The sequence below is a fragment of the Ursus arctos genome, unplaced genomic scaffold, assembly GCF_023065955.2.
Source record: "Ursus arctos isolate Adak ecotype North America unplaced genomic scaffold, UrsArc2.0 scaffold_19, whole genome shotgun sequence".
NCBI classification, from domain to species: domain Eukaryota; kingdom Metazoa; phylum Chordata; class Mammalia; order Carnivora; family Ursidae; genus Ursus; species Ursus arctos.
Genome location: NW_026622863.1, coordinates 27017913 through 27041062, shown reverse-complemented (window position 1 = coordinate 27041062; position 23150 = coordinate 27017913). Strand labels below are relative to the sequence as shown.

General features: G+C 47.0%; 1 protein-coding gene across 10 annotated transcripts; it reads right to left on the bottom strand.

The window, feature by feature from the left end:
- Positions 1-7575: 7575 nt before the first annotated feature.
- On the bottom strand, positions 7576-22850 carry ZNF23 (zinc finger protein 23). 10 transcript variants are annotated; one of them, XM_044382482.3, is made up of 6 exons: positions 22762-22850; positions 22256-22374; positions 17321-17385; positions 14941-15067; positions 14238-14351; positions 7576-9838 (listed from the first exon to the last, which is right to left on the bottom strand). In XM_044382482.3, exons 3-6 carry the CDS (start codon positions 17351-17353, stop codon positions 8049-8051), a joined length of 2064 nt encoding a protein of 687 aa, XP_044238417.1. In that variant the 5' UTR covers positions 17354-17385; positions 22256-22374; positions 22762-22850; the 3' UTR covers positions 7576-8048. The 10 variants fall into 10 exon arrangements, with proteins under 10 accessions (XP_044238417.1, XP_048079443.1, XP_026350954.1 ...); XM_048223486.2 differs by lacking the exon at positions 22762-22850 and adding an exon at positions 17923-17990 and having other exon boundaries at positions 22256-22727; XM_026495169.4 differs by lacking the exon at positions 22256-22374 and having other exon boundaries at positions 22762-22779.
- Positions 22851-23150: the final 300 nt, after the last annotated feature.

Sequence of the window (23150 nt, the reverse complement as noted above, 5' to 3'; positions counted from 1 at the left end):
GGGTCAGAACCTGGGTCAGGTGTCTTCCCGGGTGTGGCCATCACCTGCCTTTTCCAATTAGCCCCCGTGGCTTTGGGATAGGGAGGGGATGGGGGTCTGCCAGGGAAAGTCACCGGCAGGAGCAAGATGGAGTGAGAAAGCTTTAGAGAGTAAGCCTTTGGATCGGGTTCAGGCTGCCCAAGAGCCAGTGTTTGTGCAGAGGCGGGGAGCTGGCCGAGCTATCCCCAAAAGCCACTGCACAGTCTCTTCTCTCGGTGCGTCCCCTTAGGCTGAAGGCTGGTGTGGGCTGAGGCCACTATAGGCTATGATGGGAGGAGAGGGGGGCCACCTTCATCGCCCAGAATGAGCCTGGCTCTGTGACCGTTCCTCTTTCACCGGTGTCTCTGAAAGGGAAGACTAGGGAGGCCTTTCTTCTCAGTGGCTGTCTCATCGGGCTGTTCTCACATTTGAGCACTCATCAGAATACCCTGGAGTGCAGGGCCCACCCCGGAGACCCTGATTCTGTAGGCGTGGGGCGGGGACCCAGACTGTGAAGTTTAGGAACTTAGCAATGTCTCGAAAGGGCTGCAAGGAACACAGATGGTCCAGGACACAAGCCTGGGCCTCTCAGGGGCAGCCAGCCCAGCAGTGAGGAGCCCAACCCTTCCATCAAACTGTCCTGATTTGAAGCCCAGGCCTGCCACTTCCCAGGCAGCGTGAGCTCTGACAAGTTGCCAGCCAGTGCCTCAGTTTTCTCCTCCGTAAAATGTAGCGGACAAGATGACATCCTTCCTAAAGCTGGGGTCAGACCTGGAGGTTAATAGGGCTCTGACGAGGCCAGGTTTCAAGTAAATGCCCAGGAAGGGTGAGCAATTCTTAGGGGTCTGAGGAAAAGGAAAGAAAAAGAGGTGAGAGAGACCTGGCGGAAGGACCCCTGTGCAGGGAGGCAGCCGATGGGGGAGAGAGTTGCCAGAAGGGGCACAGGGTCTGGATCCTAATAAGCTGTATTGCAGGGCACTGGGCACACATTTCTAGGTTATTGCTGTCTATTTTCAGCTGCCCCAGGAGGAAAGTTATGTTTAAAGAAAACGAGGTTCAGAGAGCTTAAATAACTTGCTCAAGATCACACAGCAACGAAGGGCTAGAGTTAGGGTTTGAGACCAGGTTCACACAACCCCACACGGTGCTCTTGCGGGCTGCAGGGAGAAGGTGGGTGCCAGGAACAGGGGGCCGGTTGGCTTCAGCAGCCTGGAGGGGGTGGCTTCTGTGCTTTCTTCAGCCAGACTCTGGAATGCTAAGATTTGAGTTGTCAGACATTGAGAAGAACACAAGTGGGGGTACAGAGTACTCAACTGAGACATTTGAACAAAAGAAATGGGGCAGCCTCTGAGAGGTATGGTGTCAAGAAGAGCTGTTCTCAAGCTCAAAGGCAAGTTAAAGTCCCCCGGGTGCTTACCTGCGCTCTGGTATCTTTGCCCTCCCCATTCCTAGCAGCAGGGCTGCGGACTGGGCGTCAGGACGGTTCAGAGCTCCCCCTGGGATTACAACGTGAGCTAAGGTTGGAGAACACTCAAGGAGAGGGTTTTGCAGAGAAGGGAAACAGGACCATAGTGTTTGTGAGAGGGTAGAGGGAAGCAGGTGGGAGATATTCAAGAGGCTGGGGAGGGAGGGACAGAAGTGACAAAGGAAGACCCCTGTGGTCTTGGGAATGGTTGAGGTCAAGGGCACAGAAGTTTAGTTTAAGATGGAAAGGGGAGGGGCGCTTGGGTGGCACAGCGGTTGAGCCTCTGCCTTCGGCTCAGGGCGTGATCCCAGCGTTATGGGATCGAGCCCCACATCAGGCTCCTCCACTATGAGCCTGCTTCTTCCTCTCCCACTCCCCCTGCTTGTGTTCCCTCTCTCACTGGCTGTCTCTATCTCTGTCAAATAAATAAATAAAATCTTTAAAAAAAAAAAAAAAAGATGGAAAGGGGAAATGACCACAAAAGGAATTTATAACCTAGATGGGGAAAGGGCAGTTTCGCCCTATTGTCCCTCAGCAGAGCCCTTGGATGGAGGCACCCATCTTGAGCCCAGGCTGTCCCAGGGTTGGTGGCCCACAGGTGGGACCAAAAATGTGTGAACCACAGGTGGGGCTGGAGCTCCCAGGTGGAGGAGACAAACTGGGTCCAGAACCTCAATCAAATGCACCTGTGCACCCACCCACTCACCCATCATTTTTCCCTCCAAGTGGCCAGTGAGCACAGTTTGATTGCACCCCTGCTGCCCTGGGCTCTGAGGACACAGGGCTGAGCCTACAAATCTGGCCTTGACCCTTGTGGATTTCAATCTTTGGGGTGAAACCGACAGTTGAATTGTGAATTACAAATCAGAGTGGAAAGTGACATGATAGAGTTAGGGAGGGTGTGACAGGCGAGCACAGAGAAGGGGGACACACCATATGCGAAAGGTCATGAAGGGTCAGTGAGGTCTGCGACATGAAGAATGAGAGGCATTTGTGGGGGAAGTGGGATGGAGGACAGCACAGGAGAATACTCTAGGTAGAGAGAATAGCAGGTGCAAAGTTTTGTAGAAGTGTATTTTAACAACTGGGAGAATTTTCTAGGGGCTGGAGCACGGAGAGTGTGTTGTGGGGGCAGGGAGGGTAGGGATGTATGTTCCAGTCTAGGGAGCCCTGAGAGGTTCTGAGCTGGGGAAGACAGGATCAGACTTGGGTTTTGAAAGGACTTGGCCTGCTCTTGACTGGATAGAAGGGGGCAAGACTGGAGTCTGGACACCAGTTAAAAGCTGCCCCACATTAGTAGTCATCAGGGAAATAGAAATCAAATCCATGACGAGATACCACTTCACACCCACTAGGATGGATATAACAACAACAAAAATTACAGCCACTAATAAATGTTGGTGAGTATGTGGAGAAACTGAAATGCCTGGGCACTGTTGGTGGGAACGTGTCCAGCCCCTGTGGAAAACAGTCTGGCAGTTCCTCAAAAAGTTAAACGCAGAATTACCATATAACCTAGCAATTCCACACCTAGGTATATACCTGAGAGAATTGAAAACAGAGGCTCAAACGGATATTTTTTACACCAATGTTCACAGCAGCACGATTCACAACAGCCAAAAGGTGCAAACAACCCAAGTGTCCGTCAACAGATGGATGGATAAGCGAAATGTGGTATATCCAGACAGTAACAGGGAATGAAGTGCCGGTTCATGCTACAACATGAATGAACCTTGAAAACATGACACGAAGTGAAAGAAGCCAGACACAAAGGCCACATATTGTCTGATTCCGTAACATGAACTATCCAGGCAAACCCATAGAGACGGAGAGCAGACTAGTGCTTGCCAGGGGCGGGGATGGGGGAGTGATTTCTTAATAGGGGGTTCCTTTTGGGGTGATGAAAAAGATCTGAAACGAGATAGTGCTGATGAGTACACAACACTGTGAACACACGTAACGCCACTGAATTAGACACTTTGAAATAGTTAAAATGGCAAATTTTATGTTATGTGCGTTTTACCACAATAAAGAAATAAAAACTGTCATTGTGTCATGAGCTGAAGGCCTTGCAATTTCCCACAGCATTTATCCTCCTCCTTCATGGAGCAAACACCAGGCAGTTTAGTGGTGGTTTTCTTAACCTTTGCTCCCTGAGGACTAGAGCCAGCCGGTTGCAGGTATCCCTGCCCCCAGACACCGTGGCCAGCTATAGTCAAACGGCAGCTGGGGGCGGGGTGCGCAGCAGCACCCGGTGGGCAAACACTGAGCCCCGAGCTTGAATCACCATCAGAGCTTCAGCCTCCAGATCTTTATTTGGGCGGTGGAGCGCCCTCTGGTGGGCAACTGGAGAGAAACCCAATTCTAAGACGTTTGCCGTCCTAAGCCAGTGCGCTTGCTGGTTGTGCTCATCGGATGGATCCCCAACCCCGGGAATTTATTTCTCTTTCAGCACTAGAGCCTCCCCGGGAATTCACCTGGACATACGTTGTTGATGAAGATGTATAAGCCATATAAACACAGGCGCGAAACACTCCTTCCCTTACTGACTCACTAACCTTTTCCGCTCAGCTGAAACGATTCAACTAGCAAGGTCCTGCCTGGCCCAACGAGCTGCCCCCACTCCCATCCCCTACCCCCAGTGACTTCGTGGTCCACAGGGTAAGGTCGTAAAACAGTCACTTCAGGTAGAGGTCTCAGAGAGCTGGTGGAGGACACAGCACAGGGTACCCAATGCTGGCTAAGGAGACCAGGGAGGCCACCAAGGGGGATGTGGTGTTTGGCTCAGCTCAGTCTGAGGGCAGGGAGAGCGTTCTGGACAGAAGGGACACGGCAAAGCATGGCTAAGCGCCTGCTCGCTGTTTACCTGGTCCCTGCGCTAACTCCTCCCCCACTGCCGTGGGCGGGGGGCAACTCACCATTCTTTACTGTGTGCCCTTCCCAGCAGAGCCCGGTTGTGGCTCCCAACTCCCTCATCTCTTGTCGTTCCTACCCACCTCACAGCCGTGGCCCTGCGTGGAACGCTTGGACCCTGTGGAACGCATTCCAATTTCCGTCCTGGATCCCCCTCTTACCTTCCAAGACGGTCCCTGACTCTCGGGCCTCACAGTCTTCCACAGCGGCTCTACTTTGGAGTTTACAATATGCGCCTCTAAGATTTCCCGGGCGGGGGGAGGGGGTGGGATGGGTCGGGGGATTTACTTCTGGAAGAGTTTGCAACGCGCTGTCCTAAGCGTTCTAAGGGTACTTCGGACCCCGCCCTACGTGGCGTCTAAGGTCATGTCCACCCCACCCCCACCCTCGGCGGATCCCCAGGACAGTTTTTCACCAAAAGCTCGGACCCGGCTGCCTCAGGACTCTGCTCCAGGGACACCCCCGGGATCAGGGCAGGGAGGAGCCGTCCCGCAGCTAAGGGGCCGGGCAGCCTCACAGTGGCGGGTCTGGGCTTCCCGCCGCTCAGGGAGAGCGCCCCGGGCGTCTCGCGCCCTGCAGGGAGCGAACCGGCCACCGGGGGCAGCAGGGGGCCGAGGGCTGGCGGCCACTGGCTACCAATGGCTTCTCGCGCCCAAGTGCAGGTCGCAGGGCCCTGGACGCGCGCAGGCCCGACGCCCCTGCCCCTTCTCGCACAGAGGCCAAAACAGTGCCAGGGCGGGAAGGCGCACGCCCAAGCCGGCCGGGGAGTGAAGCGGCCGCAGAAGGCCGCCACCTGGCTCCCTACGCCGCGCGCGGTGGCCCAGGGCAGCTGGGACCCAGAGCCTCGGGTCCCCACCCTGGGAGCACGTGGGCCAAGGACTCGCAGGCCAAAGGCGGGTGGCTGACACGCGGAACGGGTGGCCTAACTGCTCCTTACCGAGGCTGGCTGGAGGAAGTCGGCCGAGCAACGCGACTTCTGCTGGAGGCTGGGCTTCGGCTGAGCTCGGGGGGGATTTCGGTGGCCGGCAGGGGGTGGGGGTCACACTGCAGGATCACCGGAGCCACCCGGGCCTGGCAAAGCAGTGGCAGGGAGAGCTGGAACAGAAGGGAGGCTTGGGTGCCGTTAGTCCGAGCACAGGCCGCCGAGCCAGGACCCAGCAGAGCGGTCTCAGACCTAGGGCTAGAGCCCCGGGAGCCCTGGGACGGGTTGGATTTGCTGGGGACCACGTGGTCCGTGCGGCACCCGGGCCTGAGAGCTGGGGGAAGGGACTGCAGGGAGCTCTCCCAGCCCGTAGACTGGAGACTCGGGGAGAAGGCTGAGGTTCGCCTCATCTCCGGTTCCCCAGCACTGGTCAGCCTTGGCCTGTGGAAGGGGAAGGGTGTCCTCAGTTCCCTATCAAGAGACAGGGTAGCACACAGAATGGGGTTGTGGTGGGGGGGGAGAGTGGGGACCTCAGAAGCAGAGGTCCAGAACCCTCTTCTCACAACCCCCAGCCCCAGTGCCAGGAGAGGGATGCCAGCCCAGGAGTAGCTGTGCTGGGCCTCTTGGTCCCCCAGATGACACTGGAACCTTGTCCTAATTTGGCCTTTCTCCCCAGGCTGTCCCCTGACCTGGTGGGTGCCCGTGGGTGGCCATATTTTCCTCTGATCTGGACACAGCAATTTACGCTCCTGACCTGGACAGGGAAGGACCAGATGTTCTCTGAGGGCCCTTCCAGTGTGACAGGCCAAGCAGCAAGGCTGTGCTGTAGGAACAGAACACACTGACTGGGACTAAGGGAGAAAGGCTTTATTTAATCCTGGCCATTCCACACCCACAGCTCCAGTTCAGAAAGAAAGAAGAGCTTTTGTGAGGGGACAGAGGTCTCCAGTGCCATGGTTCCTTTGTTACTAGTAAGGCTTTCATTGGACCCAAGCAGCTCTGGGCTGGAGTCATGAACACTGAGGATACAAGATGGCAGGACTACCAGGTGATGGAGCCCTGACTTCATGAGGCTCTGCACATGTCTAACTTTCTTCCTACTCTTGTCCTTAGGATCTGAACAGAGGATCTGTCCTGGACAGTAACAAACCTACAGAGAGGGCGAAAACACCCAGGGACAATCTGGGTGGGAAGGGCCTTGAGTTCTGGGACCAGCCTTCACCCTGCACTGACAAGAGCCTGAGACCCCAAGAGAGACCACGGTCACATAGGACACTGGTAGCAGATCCCAGACAGTGGGTTCTGTCCTTAGTAAGGTTCTTGACCCTCCCAGGATCCCAACCTTGGTCTTGCCACAGCAGAGAAACTGCCAGACCCTGCTGGGAGCCAGGACTGTAGAGACCCAACTAGTGGCTGCTCATGAACCAGGATGATTTGGGGAGTGCTGTGGCCTTCTGGCCTGGGTAAGGGGTAGTGCCATCCATCTTTGGGCCTATATCTAAGTAAATGAAGGACGTGGACACCATGGCCTGGGGCACTTTTGGGTCTCAGTGTGTCATCTGGAACTGCCGAGAGGAGCAGGGTCAGATAGGGGGAAGAAAGGCCGTGCTCCTTCCTATGTTCTGGGGGCTCCAGGAGTCTGGGGGAAGAGCAGTGGGCCTTACAATGGCATCCCCTGGACACTCTGCTGAAGTCCTGTGCCACATCATTTGCTTTCTAACGGGAATGGTTCCTTTGAAATACTCAAGCTAGCATCCCTAGCCAACACTGGTTGCTTGAGCTACAGAACATGCAGGAGCAGGTGTCCATGGCCTATGGGGGTGTAGTCTCTATGTACATAGGTTACATTGTGTGTGACCATGTGTGGCTATGGGAGGGTGTGAGGGCTCCCTGTGTATGACTGTGTGCATGTTTCATTTTCACCCCTTAGAGGACTGCAACTGAACATTCTCTTTATTAGTCATTTTGATATTTTTTTAAAAAACTGCCTGCTAATGTCATTTTTCTGGGTTTTATTAGATTACTTTTCTCGATTATAAAACCTATCTTTATAAACATTTATATCATAAATTTTACAAAGGTATTTCTGCTTTTTGTGGTTTATCTTTTAACTTTATTTGGGATTATTAAAAACAAAAATATTTAATTTTGAAAAGTTAAGTGTATTGATATTTTCCCTTAGGGTTGGCTTTTAGCTTTCATATGATGCTTAGGAAAGGTGTTCTCCCTTCCATGAAAATAAAAAAATTTACTCATCTTTTCTTTCTAAGGAAATCTTTATTGTTTATCCTCTTTACAAAAGTGATGCATGCTTGGTGTCAAAAATGAAAGGGAAGTAAATTTAGGTAGAGTGAATATCTTCGAGTCTTCCTATCCAAGAACAAGGTTTCTCTCCCCATTTATTTTTCCTTTTGTGGCCCTCAGTGGAGACTTCTTTCTCCATATAGATCCTGTTTATTCCTAGGAGATCCACTTTTCTTGATGCTGTTGGGAATGGGATCTTTTCTTTCATCATATTTTCTAATTGGCTGTTGGTGTAAGACAAGCTATTTATTTTTGGATGTTACTTTTTAACCAGTCATCATTCCTGATTTTAAAAGTAAGATGGAAAAGATGTGTTTCCATGGGAAGATGCCATATTCATTTCTCTCAAGGTTTTCCAGCACAGTGAATCAGAGGATACTTGTTGATTCATTTCATTAACTTTGAGAGTTCTCTACATCCTTCTCATTAGGCTTTTCCTTCACTATGGACACTTTGATGCTGACTAAGTTGGAAGCTAAACCTGAAGGCTTTCCCACATACATTACACACGTAGGGTTTCTTCCAAGTATGGACAGTCTGATGTATAATGCAGTCAGAACTATAGCTGAACCCTTTGCCACACTCCACACATCTAAAGGGTTTCTCCCCAGTGTGGCTCCTCTGATGCCGAATTAAATGGGCATTAACATGGAAGGCTTTTCCACACTCCTTACACTGAAAGGGTTTCTCTCCAGTATGGATCCTCTGATGTACAATATAGTCAGAACTACAGCTAAATGCTTTCTCACATTCCATACATTTGAAAGGTTTCTCTCCAGTGTGGATTCTCTGATGCCTGGTTAGTTTGGCATTGATACTGAAGGCTTTCCCACATTCCTTACATTGATAAGGCTTTTCTCCAGTATGGATTCGGAGATGATCAAGTAGGTTTCTTTTAGAAGTAAAGCATTTCCCACACTCATTACATTCAAAGGGTTTCTCCCCAGTGTGAATTCTCTGATGCTGCATTAGTTTTGCATTAACATTGAAGGCCTTTCCACACTCATTACACTCATAGGGCTTCTCGCCAGTGTGGATTCGCAGATGCTGCCGCAGCTGGGAGTTACACCTGAAGGCTTTCCCACATTCGTTACACCCATAGGGCTTCTCACCCGTGTGGATTCTCTGGTGCTGGATTAACTTCCCTTTGACACTAAAGGCCTTTCCACATTCAGTACACTCATAGGGTTTCTCACCTGTGTGGATTCTTTGATGCTGAATGAGTTTTGCATTATTACTGAAGGCCTTCCCACACTCCTTACACTGATAGGGCTTCTCCCCGGTGTGGATGCTCTGATGCTGCCGCAGCTGGGAGCTGCACCTGAAGCCCTTCCCACACTCATGACACTCATAAGGTTTCTCTCCAGTGTGGATTCTCTGATGTTGAATTAATTTTGCATTAACATTGAAAGCTTTCCCACAGTCATTGCACTCGTAAGGCTTCTCTCCAGTGTGGACTCTCTGGTGTGTGATGTATGCAGAACTGCAGCTGAAGCCATTTCCACACTCTTTGCACTGATAGGGCTTCTCTCCTGTATGGATTCTCTGATGCCGACTTAGACTCCCGTTAACGCTGAAGGCTTTCCCACACACCTTACACTGGTAGGGCTTCTCCCCACTGTGGATTGTCTGATGTGTGATATAATGGGAACTGTAACTGAAGCTTTTCCCGCACTCCACACATTTGAAGGGTTTCTCCTCACTATGAAGTCTCTGATGCCAAATTAGTTTTGCGTTAATGCTAAAGGCTTTGCCACACTCCTTACACTGATAAGCCTTCTCCCCAGTGTAGCCATCTTGATGCTGAGAGTTACACCTGAAGGTTTCCATTAATTCTTCACATTTAAAAGGTCTTTCCCCAGAATTAATTATTTCATGCTGAATAAGTTTTGAGTCAAAGCTGAAGGCTCTCTCCAATCCTATACGTTCAGGGGACTTCTCTCCAGTGCTGATGGTGTGACATGGACCCAAGTTTGGACTCTGACTAAAGAAACACTCCTCCACAGGGCTGCTGTCGTCTTTCACTGTTCTATCAATGACGCTGCTTTTTTCTTTCTTCATGCTTCCTACCAAATGGACTTCCTGTTGTTTCTCTAGAATACAGGCTTCTGAAAAGTCTGTTTCCTCGGAAAAGTCCCTCTGAAGTTCAAATGATGTATTATGTTTTTCTTCATACATTTCCTTTGTCAAATTATTGTCAGTCTGAATATCAGTATCTATTAAAAAAAAAACCCATAAAATATCATGTAAGAACCATGTTAGAGAAAAGAACTGTGGTAAAAGGAATTAAGAATCATAGTTAATCAAGGGTCTCTTGAAAATCACCAAACTAGGTCAAAGAATCTAAGGTTCATCCATAAGGTGGAATAATATGTAGCCTGTAAAAAAAATAATAAAATGAAACAAATCCATACATGCTGATTTGAAAAGATGTCCAAGATACACTGTTAAATGGAAAAACAAGCTGGCAAATGGATGTAAGGCAGATTCCATTTGTATAAAAGAAAAATAAAATGGGTCAATATACACTTATATATTTGTATGTGCAGGACTAGAAAACTCCTGGAAGAATATACAAGAAACTGAGCAACCTGGTCCAGGAAGTTTGGGAGACTTTGTTCTCCAGTATGCTTTATACACTTTCTGTACAGTTTTGAGCATGAACGATTTAAAAAGATCACCAACCTCTACGCAAATAACCAACAACATAAAAGTTAAATGTGATAGCAATGAAACAAAATCCTAGGTTTTATCCACCAGACAAGCATTCTTTCCATCACACCACACTTTACTCTGCAGTTTTTTCTCAGCTATCCTGTGTCCTTAAGTCTGTTGTTGATAAAAATGGAAACCACTTAAGAAGGAAAAGGCACAGGATCCAACAACATGTAGCAACACTGAGGATGGCAAGAGTCTGCAGCACCAGGAGGCAAAAGGGAAAGAACTTCGTTTCTTTTCTTGGAACTTAAACTTATGGCCTTCCAAAATTCCTCCTTCACCCTCTTTTTTCTCTGCTTAGAGAAGCAGTCTTTAGGCCCACTTGATCTCTTTGATCCATCTCTTCCCATTCCCTCCGGAACACTGTTGAATTCTCCTTGCCTTTCCTTCTTCCTCTTCCCTCAACCCTGAAGTTGGTCAGTCCCTAATCTTCTTCTTCTTCTACTTTTTTTTTTTTTTTAATATTTTATCCATTCATTTGACACAGAGAGAAAGCAAACAAGCAGGGGGAGAGGGAGAGGGAGAAGCAGGCTTCCTGCTGAGCAGGGAGCCTGACATGAGCCTCAATCCCAGGACCCCAAGATCATCACCTGAGCTGAAGGAAGGCAGGGGGACTGAGCCACCCAGGAGCCCGTGTCCCTAATATTCTTTCTGGAATGCCTACAGTCCCAATAGAGCTAGGGATCTGTCTTTGTTCCCAAATTTCTCAAAACTGACCTCAAAATGCTGCCTCTATTTTTCATCTCCCATCTCTCCTCAACCGCATGTAATAAGCCTCCTGCCCTAGTACGTCATTCTAATCTCCCTCAAGAGACCCAAGTGACCTGGACTTCCCTAGCAAGCATTTTCAAAACACTGTTGGTCTTTTCCCAATTATAAAAAAAGTATATATCCGTAATATCAGAAATGTGCAAAAAAAATTCAAGTTACTTGAAACCACCTAACAACTACATCTAATCTTCTGATGTATCTCCTCCCTCAAAGATCTTCCTTCCAATCATTTTCTAAAAATGTTTTTATTCAAAACTGAAAATATTTTCCTTCCTTAACACTAATAATGACAATTTTCCAGTATCTTTAGATATTCTGTAAAAATATTTTTTAAATTGCTAAATAGCATTCCATCTTGCAGAGGTATCTTAATTTAACCAGTTCTCTCTATACTGAACGTTTTGGTTATTTCCAACATTTTATTATATAAAATTATGGTGAACTTTTGTGCATGCACATCTTTGTCTGTATCTCTGATTACTTTATTAGAATATTCTAGGAGCGAATAGCCAAACTATCAAGGACAAACTTTTAAAAGGTTCCTGATATGTACTGCTAAAGTACTTTCTAGAAAGACTACTAATTCACATTCACCTCCAAAAGTCTATTCCAGTTTGGTGTATTCTCTTCATCAATATAATTGTTCTCTATATGAGCTAGGGAAACTGAAGGAACTCCATGAAAAACTGCTTTTTGCTTATTTTCCGGCTTCTATTCTTGCTAGGACCTGTACCCCCACCTTGTACATGCCTTATAGTACAAATAATGTATGTCCTTCTTATAAGGGTCAAGGAGTTAATGATTTTTTGGTCAGCCAGCACAGGTGATAACATCTAAGGAATGACCAAGCAGGGCCGTCATACACATTTTCTAGACCACTGACTCTAAACCTCTTGATGCCAAAACCCCCTGGCTCCAGGCAATAAGTGTTTCAGGGAGGACACCTGGACACTTGTCTTTGTTCTGACCAGTTCCTGGGTGTCTGAAGAGAACATGTACACCAAACCCCTCAATAAAAACCCCAGGGCCCAAGCAAAGGACAGACCTACTCTCTTTTCCTTTCTGAGTCTCCCAGACACTCCATCTACTATACTCTATCACTTATGCTATTCAATAAACTCTGCTCTCACTTCCTCCTGGCTACATTTGATTTATATCCTGCTCAAAGCCAAAGACCCTCTTGGTTGGTCCTGCAGGACCTCCCTGGGTCCTTGGACCCAGCCTACCTATGTCAAGTGTGTTAGGAAAACACGTCTGTTTTAATTTGTATTTCATTGGTTTCTACCGAGGCTGAAGATTTTTCACATTGACTAAAATTTGTACTTCTTATGTGAATCAAACACTTATATTCTTTGCCAATTTTTCTATACTAGTGACCTTCTATTTACCAAATCCTACAGTGTGGCAGATGCTACTGGTTACTTAACCAATATCCATTCTCCCTTTCTTCCTTACTAACATGTTCTCCAATTTTTTTGAGGTAGCAACAGAAACTACAGCTAAAAACTGTATTTTCCACACTCTCTTGCGGTAGGGGGGCCCATAAGACAGCTCCAGCAAATGAGATTTAAACAGAAGTCACCGGATGGGCCTTCTGAAAGTTTTTTAAAAGACAGTCAACTCTGCTGATGGGGGACCTTGTGCCCTGTACCTATCTTCCCCTTCTGTCTGCCTAAAAGCCATTTGATTCCTTGTTCCAGTTAACCTACACACCCTAATTAATGTTTCCATTCTCAGCTTAGATCATGATGGTTATTCGAAAACTTCAAATACTTCAGGATTGTCTGACTACAGAATGAAATCCAGACTCTTTTGAGGAGCTCCACAACATCATTGCTTTTCCCTTCTATATGCAATGCGCTTTAAACTCTTTTGCAAAACATGTCTTCCTTGGTCAGGGATCATCTGGTTGAATGACCATAAGGAATAAAAATCCACTGAAACTTTATTTTTTAAAAAAATTTTTAAAAAATATTTTATTTATTTATTTATTTATTTATTTATTTATTTATTTGACAGAGAGATAGCACAAGCAAGGGGAGCAGCAGGCAGAGGGAGAGGGAGAAGCAAGCACCCCGCTGAGATTATGACCTGAGCCGAAGGCAGCCAGCTACCCAGGCGCCCTGAAACTATCTTTTTAGAAAGGGGGATTCACTGAAAGGATACAAGAGAATCTATGGACCACAAATGCAGTAAGTAAATGGGAAATCACAAGAAATGGGAAATCATCTGGCAACTACTCTGCTTAAGCCCACGAGAAACCTGCTACTTCAAGTATGGTCTAGGAACCAGAAACACTGGCAGAACCTGAGAATTAACAGAAATGCAAAATCTTGGCCCATGCCAGACTTACTAAACGACAATATGCATATTTGCAAGACACCCAGATGATTCATTTGCACATCATTTGAGAAGCACTGAATTGAGAGCACTTTCTCCCTTCCACCTTATTTCCCACAGCTTACTATATACAGCTGTCTCCTCCCCCCCCCAAAAAAAATTAATAAAAACTAATACTTCACTGAGCACACACTATAAGTTAGGTACTTAATGTGTTATCTCATGTAATCCTCAACCCATAAGACCAGCACTATTCTCTCACTTTATTATTCCGTTTTCAGAGACAAACACACGGAAGCTTAGAGAACTCAAATAACTTACAAAAAGGCACAACTAGGAAGTCATATAACTAGGAATAGCAATTGGGATGGGACCTCAGGGAAGTCTACTCCAAAGACTGTACTTTTAACTACCAGGCTATTCTGTCTTTCTGCATAAAAAGACTGTTAATTCTCCATCCATCACATTAAGTGTACAATGCTTAGGAAGTAGCAAGGACCCCAAAACACCATCCATTAATTTCATCTGAGAAAGTCAGAATTCTAAAATTAGGACTGAAAAGAATTAGAATGAGGCATTTGAAAAAATATCTGTTCTTGGAATCAGGAAGAAATAGCAAACTGCAAATAGGTCTCAACTGTACCTTTCTCTATAAATCATCATTTATTTAAATTTTACTCTGTACAGATGGCTCATAAAGGTGGCATGCTTATATGCTGCTTAAGTTGACCTCCTTCTTAAAGAGTTAAGTTTTCTCTCAGAATAGGCAACCTGTGTGTCCCTTACCAGTCCAGAGGCCCTGGGGGCCTATTTCTGTTCCAGCCACCAGTGGAGATGGGCCCTCCAGCTCACCTGCTCCCTCCAGTTGTGAGATCACAGCAGGTTTGAGAAGTGAAAACCCTGTTTAGGGGAAAAGAAATAGGAGAGGCAGGTGAAAAATCTCCCACAGATGAGTTCTTAAGCATCTCCTCAGACTGTCTTGGCAAAAGGAAGGCAAAATAAGAGCACTAGGGGATCCCATGCCTAAAGACTATGGGAAAGTGGGGGGTAGGGGGACAAGTAGAAAGATGGGGGGCTTGGAAGGTATTATGTGTGTTGGGGGGTGCCTGAGAAGGTGTGGGAGGAGTTGAGATTGACCCAGACTTGGGCCCAGAAGACCTCAAGATTGCAGGTCAGGTGAAGGTGAACCTGCAGATAATGCTGTGTGAAATAGTAAGTTTCTTTTATCCACACTGTGTCCAAACCACAACTTCTAGAGGGTGGATAACGAGTGCACACCAGTCCCGGCAAAGTCCTGTATTGGCCCAAAAAGGGCTTGAGGCTCACCCTTCCCAGCAACCCCTGACTCAAGGGGGATTAGGAATCTCAGCCCCTGGGGTTCCCACTCAGTAAAGGATTACCAGAGACCCCACCTGCAACCTGTTAGGGGGCAATAAGCCAGGAAACCCCAACAGGCAGAGTCCGGGACCCAGGGAGAGAGAGGCCTTACCCAGGGAGGCCACATTCCCATAATTCTCCAGCATCACATCCCTGTACAGGGCCCTCTGTGCAGGGGACAGGCCATCCCATTCCGTCTGGGTGAAGTACACAGCCACGTCCTCGAAGGTCACCGACTTCTGAAACAACAGGTTCCTGCTGCCCTAGGGCCAATTCCATGGCTCAGGCCCTAAGTGAGGGGCAGAGGGCAGTATAAGGGCTTGGGGAGGGAGCTTGTGAAGAGCACAGAATTAGTAACAAGGGGAAAGGTTTGAGAAATAGCACCTGGAAAGTAAACAATGGAGAATTATCTGACTTCTCTCATGTCAGGGAACCTCATGCCATACTTTATGCTTATAAAAGATATAAGTTGGGATGACAGAAAAAACATTCCCATAATCAAGTTCCCCCAAAGCAACTCCACTGTTTCAGTTAGGCCCAGTCCTCAGTGGCAGGTGCAGCTCAGGACCAACCCCCAGCATTCCCATTTGAGATCTTGGCTTCTTCATCCTGTTCCCCTCACCTGTAAACCTCCAGCCACCCCAGAGAACAGCTATGGCCTCCATCTCATCCAGCCCCGTCTGTCGCCTGACTCCCGTCACTGCCCCTGCTACAAAGGGCTGTGTGGCTGCTTGAGCACCTCCAGCAGCTTGGCACTGCCCTGACTGGCTAAGGTGGGGGCGAGAGCCCATTCTGCTTCCAGAGGCGTCTTGCTGAAAATCCAACATTTTCTGTTACCCTCTCCCATTCATGACTCTCATCCTTTCCAATTTTACCCAAGAACTCACTGTTTTCTCCAAGAAGGTTTGGGAAAGAGGGGAGCTACTGGCCAGCTAGACTCGGCCACCCTTCCAGCTAGACTCGGCCACCCTTCCAGCTGCTCCTGTTTGCATCACTACACCATGCGCTCAGCACCGGCTCTGCGTCAGGGCTAATGCCTCCCTTTTGGGCAGATGCAGCCTCCGGTCACTCTCTCTCTCTCTCTCTGCCTCCGTCAGTCTTCTGTAATGACCTTGGAGACACCCTGGCAGGGATATGCCCTCAATTTCTCTCTGCCAGGATCTGTCTTACTTCCTTCTACTGACCTCCACCCATCAACAATTCTAGTCCAACCTCTGGGTGAGTCTGCATGTGGGTCTCATCTGTGACATTGGATGGGTGCAGGAACTTCTCTGAACAATACGAAATGCCTTCACTGCTGCCACCACCACCCTCTACCCTAGTAAGTTGGCGCCTCCTCCTGAACTCAAACATCCCTATCTGTGCAGGAAACCTCAGCCAGAACCCTGGGGATTGTTCCTGACTCCTCCCTCTCCCTTACAATACCCCCAGTCCTTTGACTCTCAACATCCTTAAGATTTTTATGTTAAGCATTACTTGAATTGGATTCTTTTTCCTTAACAACTACTCTCCTTGATGAAGTCCACATCACACCTGGACCAATGGAATTCTGTCTGAAGTGGTCACCTTCATTTTCAATCACCCCTAAAAATTATTTCCTACGAAGTCATCACAACTCTGACCACGTTAACCTCACAGGTTGCACACACGTCACAGGCATAAGCAGTTAAGAATCAGACGCTGGCAATATGCCCTTGGGCCCAGCACTCTACTCCCCTTCTCCTTCATGTCTTTTGTGACAGAATGAGCACAACACAGCACCTGTCTCAGAGGGGGGGTGTCAGGACTGAGTGATCCATGCTAGTGCTTAGTATGGTGCGTGCAGCGCAGCAAGCCTCAAACAATGTTACTGGAGTTACTGGCACTGGGATTATTCCTAGCCTGTCGTCCATGGAGGTCCATGGATGTGCTTCAGGGGGTCCATGAAGTCCCTGAAACTGCATGGAGAATTTGGTTTGCATGCTTATTTTTCTGAGGGGGAGGGGGAGGGTTCACAGCTCTTACCAGAGACCTAAAGTTGGAGCCCCTGCACCCAAGCCCTGAAAGCCTCTCCAGAATACAATGAGACATCCTGTCCCATCAGACTTCCTTTCTCCCTCTCCAGACCCCACTCCTCTCGTCTCCCCGCCCCCACCAAATGAGAGGCACAGCCACCCTTTGTGATGATCTGGTCCTACTACTCCTCTTCCTCTACAGCCCGGTCCCTGGGCACCCTTAATCTTCTGCTACCTCCTCCATTCACATCCATGCATGGAGCATCCTCCATGGGCAGCTGCCATGTCCCCTATTCACCAGAAGAGCAAAGAACCTCAGTGTGCAGAACCCTTCACTCCTGCTGCTTCCATCCCTTCACATCACCGCTCTTCCCGCAAGTTCCAGGCGGAAGCCAGGAGGGCCCTTCCAGCTTCCACCACAAAGCTCACCAGCTTCCCTTCTCAGTTTTCTTCAATTTGAAACTGTTCAGAGGAAGAGCTGAAGGACCCACAGCTCACCTGGGGCCAGGCTGTTAGGAGCATGGCTGCCATCACCTGCTCTCCCTCTCAGAGAAGGGCTGGAGCTGAGGAAAAACAGAGAGAGACAAGTGTGAGGAGAGCCCCATCCCAGGAGGAACAACACAGCCCCTCACAGATGTGAGACGAAGACAGCCAGCGTCCAGATAGGAGTGCAGCGGGAGCTGCCACAGGAAGAAGGGGGTGATCCGTTCACTGACTCAGTGCCCAGGAGCCCTCCCAGCCATGACACTGATGCTCATTGCCAGGAACCCTAGGATTTCACAATTCTGACACATATCACACACACAAGAGCAGACACAAAATGTACTCAGAGCCTAAAGCATAATAAAACAAAGACCCACATAGCAACAACTCAGCTTAAGAAACAGAATACTACGAATATCTTGGACTTATTTTTCTCTAAACAAGCATTACCCTCGATTACACTGCAAGAGAAGCCTGAGTCAGGCCCCTGGGAGCTGGAGGAGACAGCTGTTCCCCTACATCCTGCCTGCTCCCTCACACAGTTGAGTGTCTTCAAGAGCCCCACTATCTCTGTTAGAGATCTTGGGAAGCCAGCCTCCCACGTGGCTCAGGCTTACCTTTGAGGACCCAGGCTGCCTCCTCATGTTCTCCAGCCCTCTGATAGTGAAGTCAGAGCCTCAGCTCCCTGAGAGAGGGGATGACTATATCATCTAGGGTCCCGTGACCCAGACCCATTGTTCACTCTATTCAAAATATATGGACTGCTTATTTTCGGGTTTTTACTGCTCCCAAAGTCAGTCTTGAAAATATGTGTTTTTAAAATATCATCTATGTCTTCTAGGATTTCAACTTGAGTGCAGAGTTGTGGAAAACACTGGTTCATGATTCTTTCCATTTCCTCCATATCTGGAGCTACTTTGTTTTTCCCTCTTTTGAATATGTGTGCTTTCTAGACCCTTTCCCCTTTGTTAATGTTATGGATGGAACGTGTCCCCCCTAAGATTCATATGTTGAAGTCCTATCCCCCAATGTGACTATGTTTGGATATAGGACCTGTGAGGAGGTAATAAGGTTAAACAAAGCCATAAATGTGGGTGGGGCCCTACTCTGAGAAGGCTGGCGCGCTCACAAAAAGGAGGAAGAGACACCAGAGTTCTTTGACTACCACATGCAGACACAGTGAGAAGACAGCCATCTGCAACCCAAAGAGAGCCCTCACCAAGAACAAACTGTCTGGTACCTTAAACTTGGGCTTTCAACCTCCAGAACTGTGAGAAATAAATTTCTGTTCTTTGAGCCATGCAGTCTATGGTATTCTGTTATGGTGGCCTGAGCAGACTAATAAAGTTAAGTTGAACAATGATTTGTCTATTTGAATGTTGTTTTCTTTTATTTTTAAAGAACAAATTTTTCTATTTATTTAGAACACCACTCTTTTCTATTTCCTTTTAGTTCATTAAGTTCTGCTTTCTTTGTTTCTTTAGGTCTGTAAAAGCTACACCTCTGTGAGAGGTACACCTTCGGTTCCCCTCCAAATCCTCTGGTCTCAGTCCAGGGCCAGAGACTTTCACCAGCTTTGCGCAGGTATAACCTACCAATGCATCCTCAAGGATCTATACCACATATGGCTGATTCCTGCCCTGGGGCTTCTCTGGTGTCCTGTGGGGGCCATCTGCAGATATCTATGGACACCTGCTAGGTCCTGAAAGGCAGAGAGGAATTAATGCCTGCGAGGCCACCAATGACCAACAGGGGACAGAGATCGATGGATATTTTCCCCTTACGTCTCCTACATGAGATTCCAAGGCTCCTCAAAGATCCTGCAAGACTAAGCACCAGTCACCTGTAGACAAGACAGCCTGAAAACGCTTCCTTGTATTGGCTCTCCCTTCTGTTTCACTCCCCTTGTCTTACACTCTGCCCTTGCAATACATTCCCAAGTAAACTGCCTGCACACAAACCTCTGTCCTGTGTTCTACTTTGGGGGAAACTAGGCTACAAAAGGCTTTTTTCTACCTTCTTTTTTATTTATTTATTTGAGATAGAGCGAGAGTGAGAAAGAGGGAAAGAGCACAAGCAAGAAGAGCAGCAGGCAGAGGGAGAAGCAGGCTCCCCACTAAACAGGGAGCCCGACACGGAACTCGATCCCGGACTCCGGGACCATGACCCGAGATGAAGGCAGACGCTTAACCGACTGAGCCACCCAGGCACCCCTTTTTTCTACCTTCTTGAGGTTGCATGATTTACTCATTTATTTTCATTCTTTCTTATTTAGCAATTAAAATCTTAAGGCCATAAATTTTTCCTCTGTATACCTATTTGCCACATGCCAGAGTTTTTTTTTTAATATTTCATGTTTTAATTATATTAATTACATTTTATAGCCTGTCAGCAACTGTGTTTTGTTTCTGACCACAGAATTGCTTAAGGTAGTTTGTTGCTCATTTCTTCTCTGTTCATAATTTCTGGCTTTATTGCTTGGTGTTTAAATAACCTGATCTATTTACTTCTGCTATACAGATTCTGAGGGTTTTTTTTTTTGTTGTTGGTTTAAGTGTGAATACTTACAAAGAAAACTTATTCTATGATAGAAGAACATATAATTCTATTTGAATCTAATAAATCAATTCTACTAATTTTATTACGTAGATATTCCTCTGGAATCCATGATTACTTTTACCTAATTAAACTGAGATAGCCAGTAAAGAGGAAACTCTCAGAAAACACTGAGCCTGTATGTATCACAGACAAATCTTTCAAGTCGTTAAGAAATGAGTATTTCTAACACTACTGAAACTGTAGGAGAGAAGAGCAAAATAAGTTTCTGGTCCTTTTGATGATGCCAGCACAACACTGATACAAAAACCACAGACCAGCCTCATTTATGAATATTGACAGAAAACCCCCCAATATAAAGGAATAGACTTCAGTAGTTCACTAAGGTGACATACCATGACTAAAAGGGATCATCCCACGAAAGCAAGTAAAGCTTAATATTAGAATACAGAGTAGCATACTTTTCCACATGAATAAATCAAAGAAAAACACTCTCCTTCCCTACAGATGCCAAAGGCATTTGATAAAATTCAATACTCATGCTTACGTTTTAAAATTTATGCCTTAGAGGGGCGCCTGGGTGGCACAGCGGTTAAAGTGTCTGCCTTCGGCTCAGGGCGTGATCCCGGCGTTATGGGATCGAGCCCCACATCAGGCTCCTCCGCTGTGAGCCTGCTTCTTCCTCTCCCACTCCCCCTGCTTGTGTTCCCTCTCTCGCTGGCTGTCTCTATCTCTGTCAAATAAATAAATAAAATCTTTAAAAAAAAAATTAAAAAAAAAAATTAAAATATATACAAAATTATTATCAGTTTTTGAATACCAAAAAACTGGAAACAACCCACATATCCACTGACGATACATAAATAAATTGTCCTATCACTTTTAAAAAGGACTATTATCCAGCAGCAAAAATGAATGGCTCACAATTACACACAACAACACAAATGACTTTAGGAACATAATATTGAGTCATAAAAGTCCCAGATGACTATAGACACTACAAGGCCATTTGCATAAACCTCAAAAATGAAATTAAATATATTGTTTACAGACGTATTTTATGAGATAAAATTATTTTTATAAATAGGTAAGACTATGATTAACACAAAATTCAACACAGTTGTTACCTCTAAAGAGGTGGGAAGCTGGGAGCTGGGTTGAGAAGCAGTACTGGAAATGTTCTCCTCCTTAGTGGGGTGGTGTGTTCATGGGTACTCATTTTACTACTATGCTTCTTTTTTTTTTTTTTTAAAGATTTTATTTATTTATTCGACAGAGATAGAAACAGCCAGCGAGAGAGGGAACACAAGCAGGGGGAGTGGGAGAGGAAGAAGCAGGCTCATAGCGGAGGAGCCTGATGTGGGGCTCGATCCCATATCACAGGGATCACGCCGAAGGCAGACGCTTAACTGCTGTGCCACCTAGGCGTCCCTACTACTATGTTTCTTAAATGCCATGACAGATGCAGACTTTAGTATGCATGAATAACATTTAAAAAAACATACTTACCTCTATGATATGGAGTGGCATCCAGAATATACTGTCATATGAAACAAGCAAAGTGCAAAACGCAGTGTGCTACCTCTTGTGTACAAAAAAACCCCAAAAAACAAACAAACAAACAAAAAACCCAGAATATAAGAAAATATATGTGTATCTGGTCATTTGTACAAAAAAGAAATAGGAGGATAAATCAGAAACTTAGGAGAATGGTTGCCTCAAATATGGGTATGAAATGAAAGCCTGGGATGGAAAAGAGGATGAAAGGAAACAGGGTAGAAGAGATGAGGAGGGTAGTGATGATTCTGAGTTTGCCTTTTTGTTCTTTCATAACCATAGTAATGTTTCACATATCCAAATAAATAAATAAATAAATAAGTAAATTAATTAATTAAATCAACCAACCAGGATGAGAAGGGGGTGACAACCCAAAAAGGAATACAAACATCAAATGAGCCTAACTATACTACAACTGAATAATATAACCACACTGAAGTGATGAGAAAGAAAAGAACCAAATAACTTTGGGAAGCGGTGTTTTAATTAGGTACTATAAGGTTAAAAAGACCTCTGCCCAAATGCTTCTTGAGGATGCACGATTTATTTTTTCATTCTTTCCTATTTGGCAATTAAAATCTGTAAGGCTGTAAATTTTCCTCTGAATACACGATTAGCCACATTCCAGAGAGGGTTTTTTTTTTTATATCTCAGTTTTAATTACTATTTTATAATTTTAGTATAGTATAATTTTCGTATAATTTTCATGACGGTATGAATGAGCAATTCTGGAACTATTTTATGTGTATTCTAGAATTGAACAAATAAGTGATTATAATGTAGAAATCATCCCCAAGTCATTGTCATTCCACCAGCCCGAGACGAGGGCCAAGTTACCTTTTGAAACTGCCAGTTCCAGAAGTCAGTGCTCTCCAAAAGCCGGGCTGCTTCTACTCCCGGGTGACTGGGAGGGGCTCTGCTTTTTCTGTGCTCTCACTGAACCCTGATTCACGACCCTATGTTAGGAGTCAGGGGGCATTGAGTCCATACTTGAAATGCATATAGGTGAGAGCCCCTGTACAACTTCAACATGTCAAAAGACTCGCAATATCACAATCCACTTCACCCCTGCAAATAGTCCACCCCCTGGCTGCTCCGACACATCTTCCCGAAAGGTCACTGGCATCTTCCCTGAACAGAGTGAGGGGCTTCGTGGTTGTGACAGTAATCCACGCTTCGCCTTCCAATTCGGTCACCAGGTCCAAAGCGGGAACCTAGGACGGGCGTAGGAGGACCGCAGGCCACCGCCCTACCCCCTCCTCCAGGAGCCGGAGGCTCATCCCCACCACACCCGCAGCTACCGAACAGGGCACCGCCCCCGCCGGCCGCAGCCCCACACTCACCTCCGCCGCCGGCGGCACCACGGCGCAGACGGAAGTGCGTCACCAGGCCGCGGCCGAGCCTCTCTAGGAGCAGCGCTGCTCCCTCTTGGTGGTGCTCTGGCCCCCACCCTGCAGCCCGAGTCTCAGTCATCGGGACTTCTGTCCCCCGCGCCCCGCTCTTGCGGGCCCCGGCCACAGGGCCATTATTCCTCGAGGTGGCATGGGAAAGCACCAGAGGGCAGCGCTGGTTCACCACCAGGGGTGGCGCCGGGGATCTGTATTTTCGTAAAGCTGCAAGTGCGACCAAATTTGGGAGTTAACGGACTGGGCCTGTGGATCTAACACAGGCTGTTACACCTCAGGCCACCTTTCTGTAACAACTATTTCCTAGTGATCGATTTATTCACCTG

What these genes read in the sequence shown, in the direction of transcription:
- ZNF23 (XM_044382482.3), bottom strand. Translation starts at nt 17,353, where the DNA reads ATGGCAGCCATGCTCCTAACAGCCTGGCCCCAG. An exon ending in TCCTAACAGCCTGGCCCCAG is followed by an intron (nt 15,068 to 17,320) that starts GTGAGCTGTGGG and finishes CTGTTGTTTCAG; the next exon opens with AAGTCGGTGACCTTCGAGGA. An exon ending in CCCCCAGGGCCTCTGGACTG is followed by an intron (nt 9,839 to 14,237) that starts GTAAGGGACACA and finishes TTTTTTTAATAG; the next exon opens with ATACTGATATTCAGACTGAC.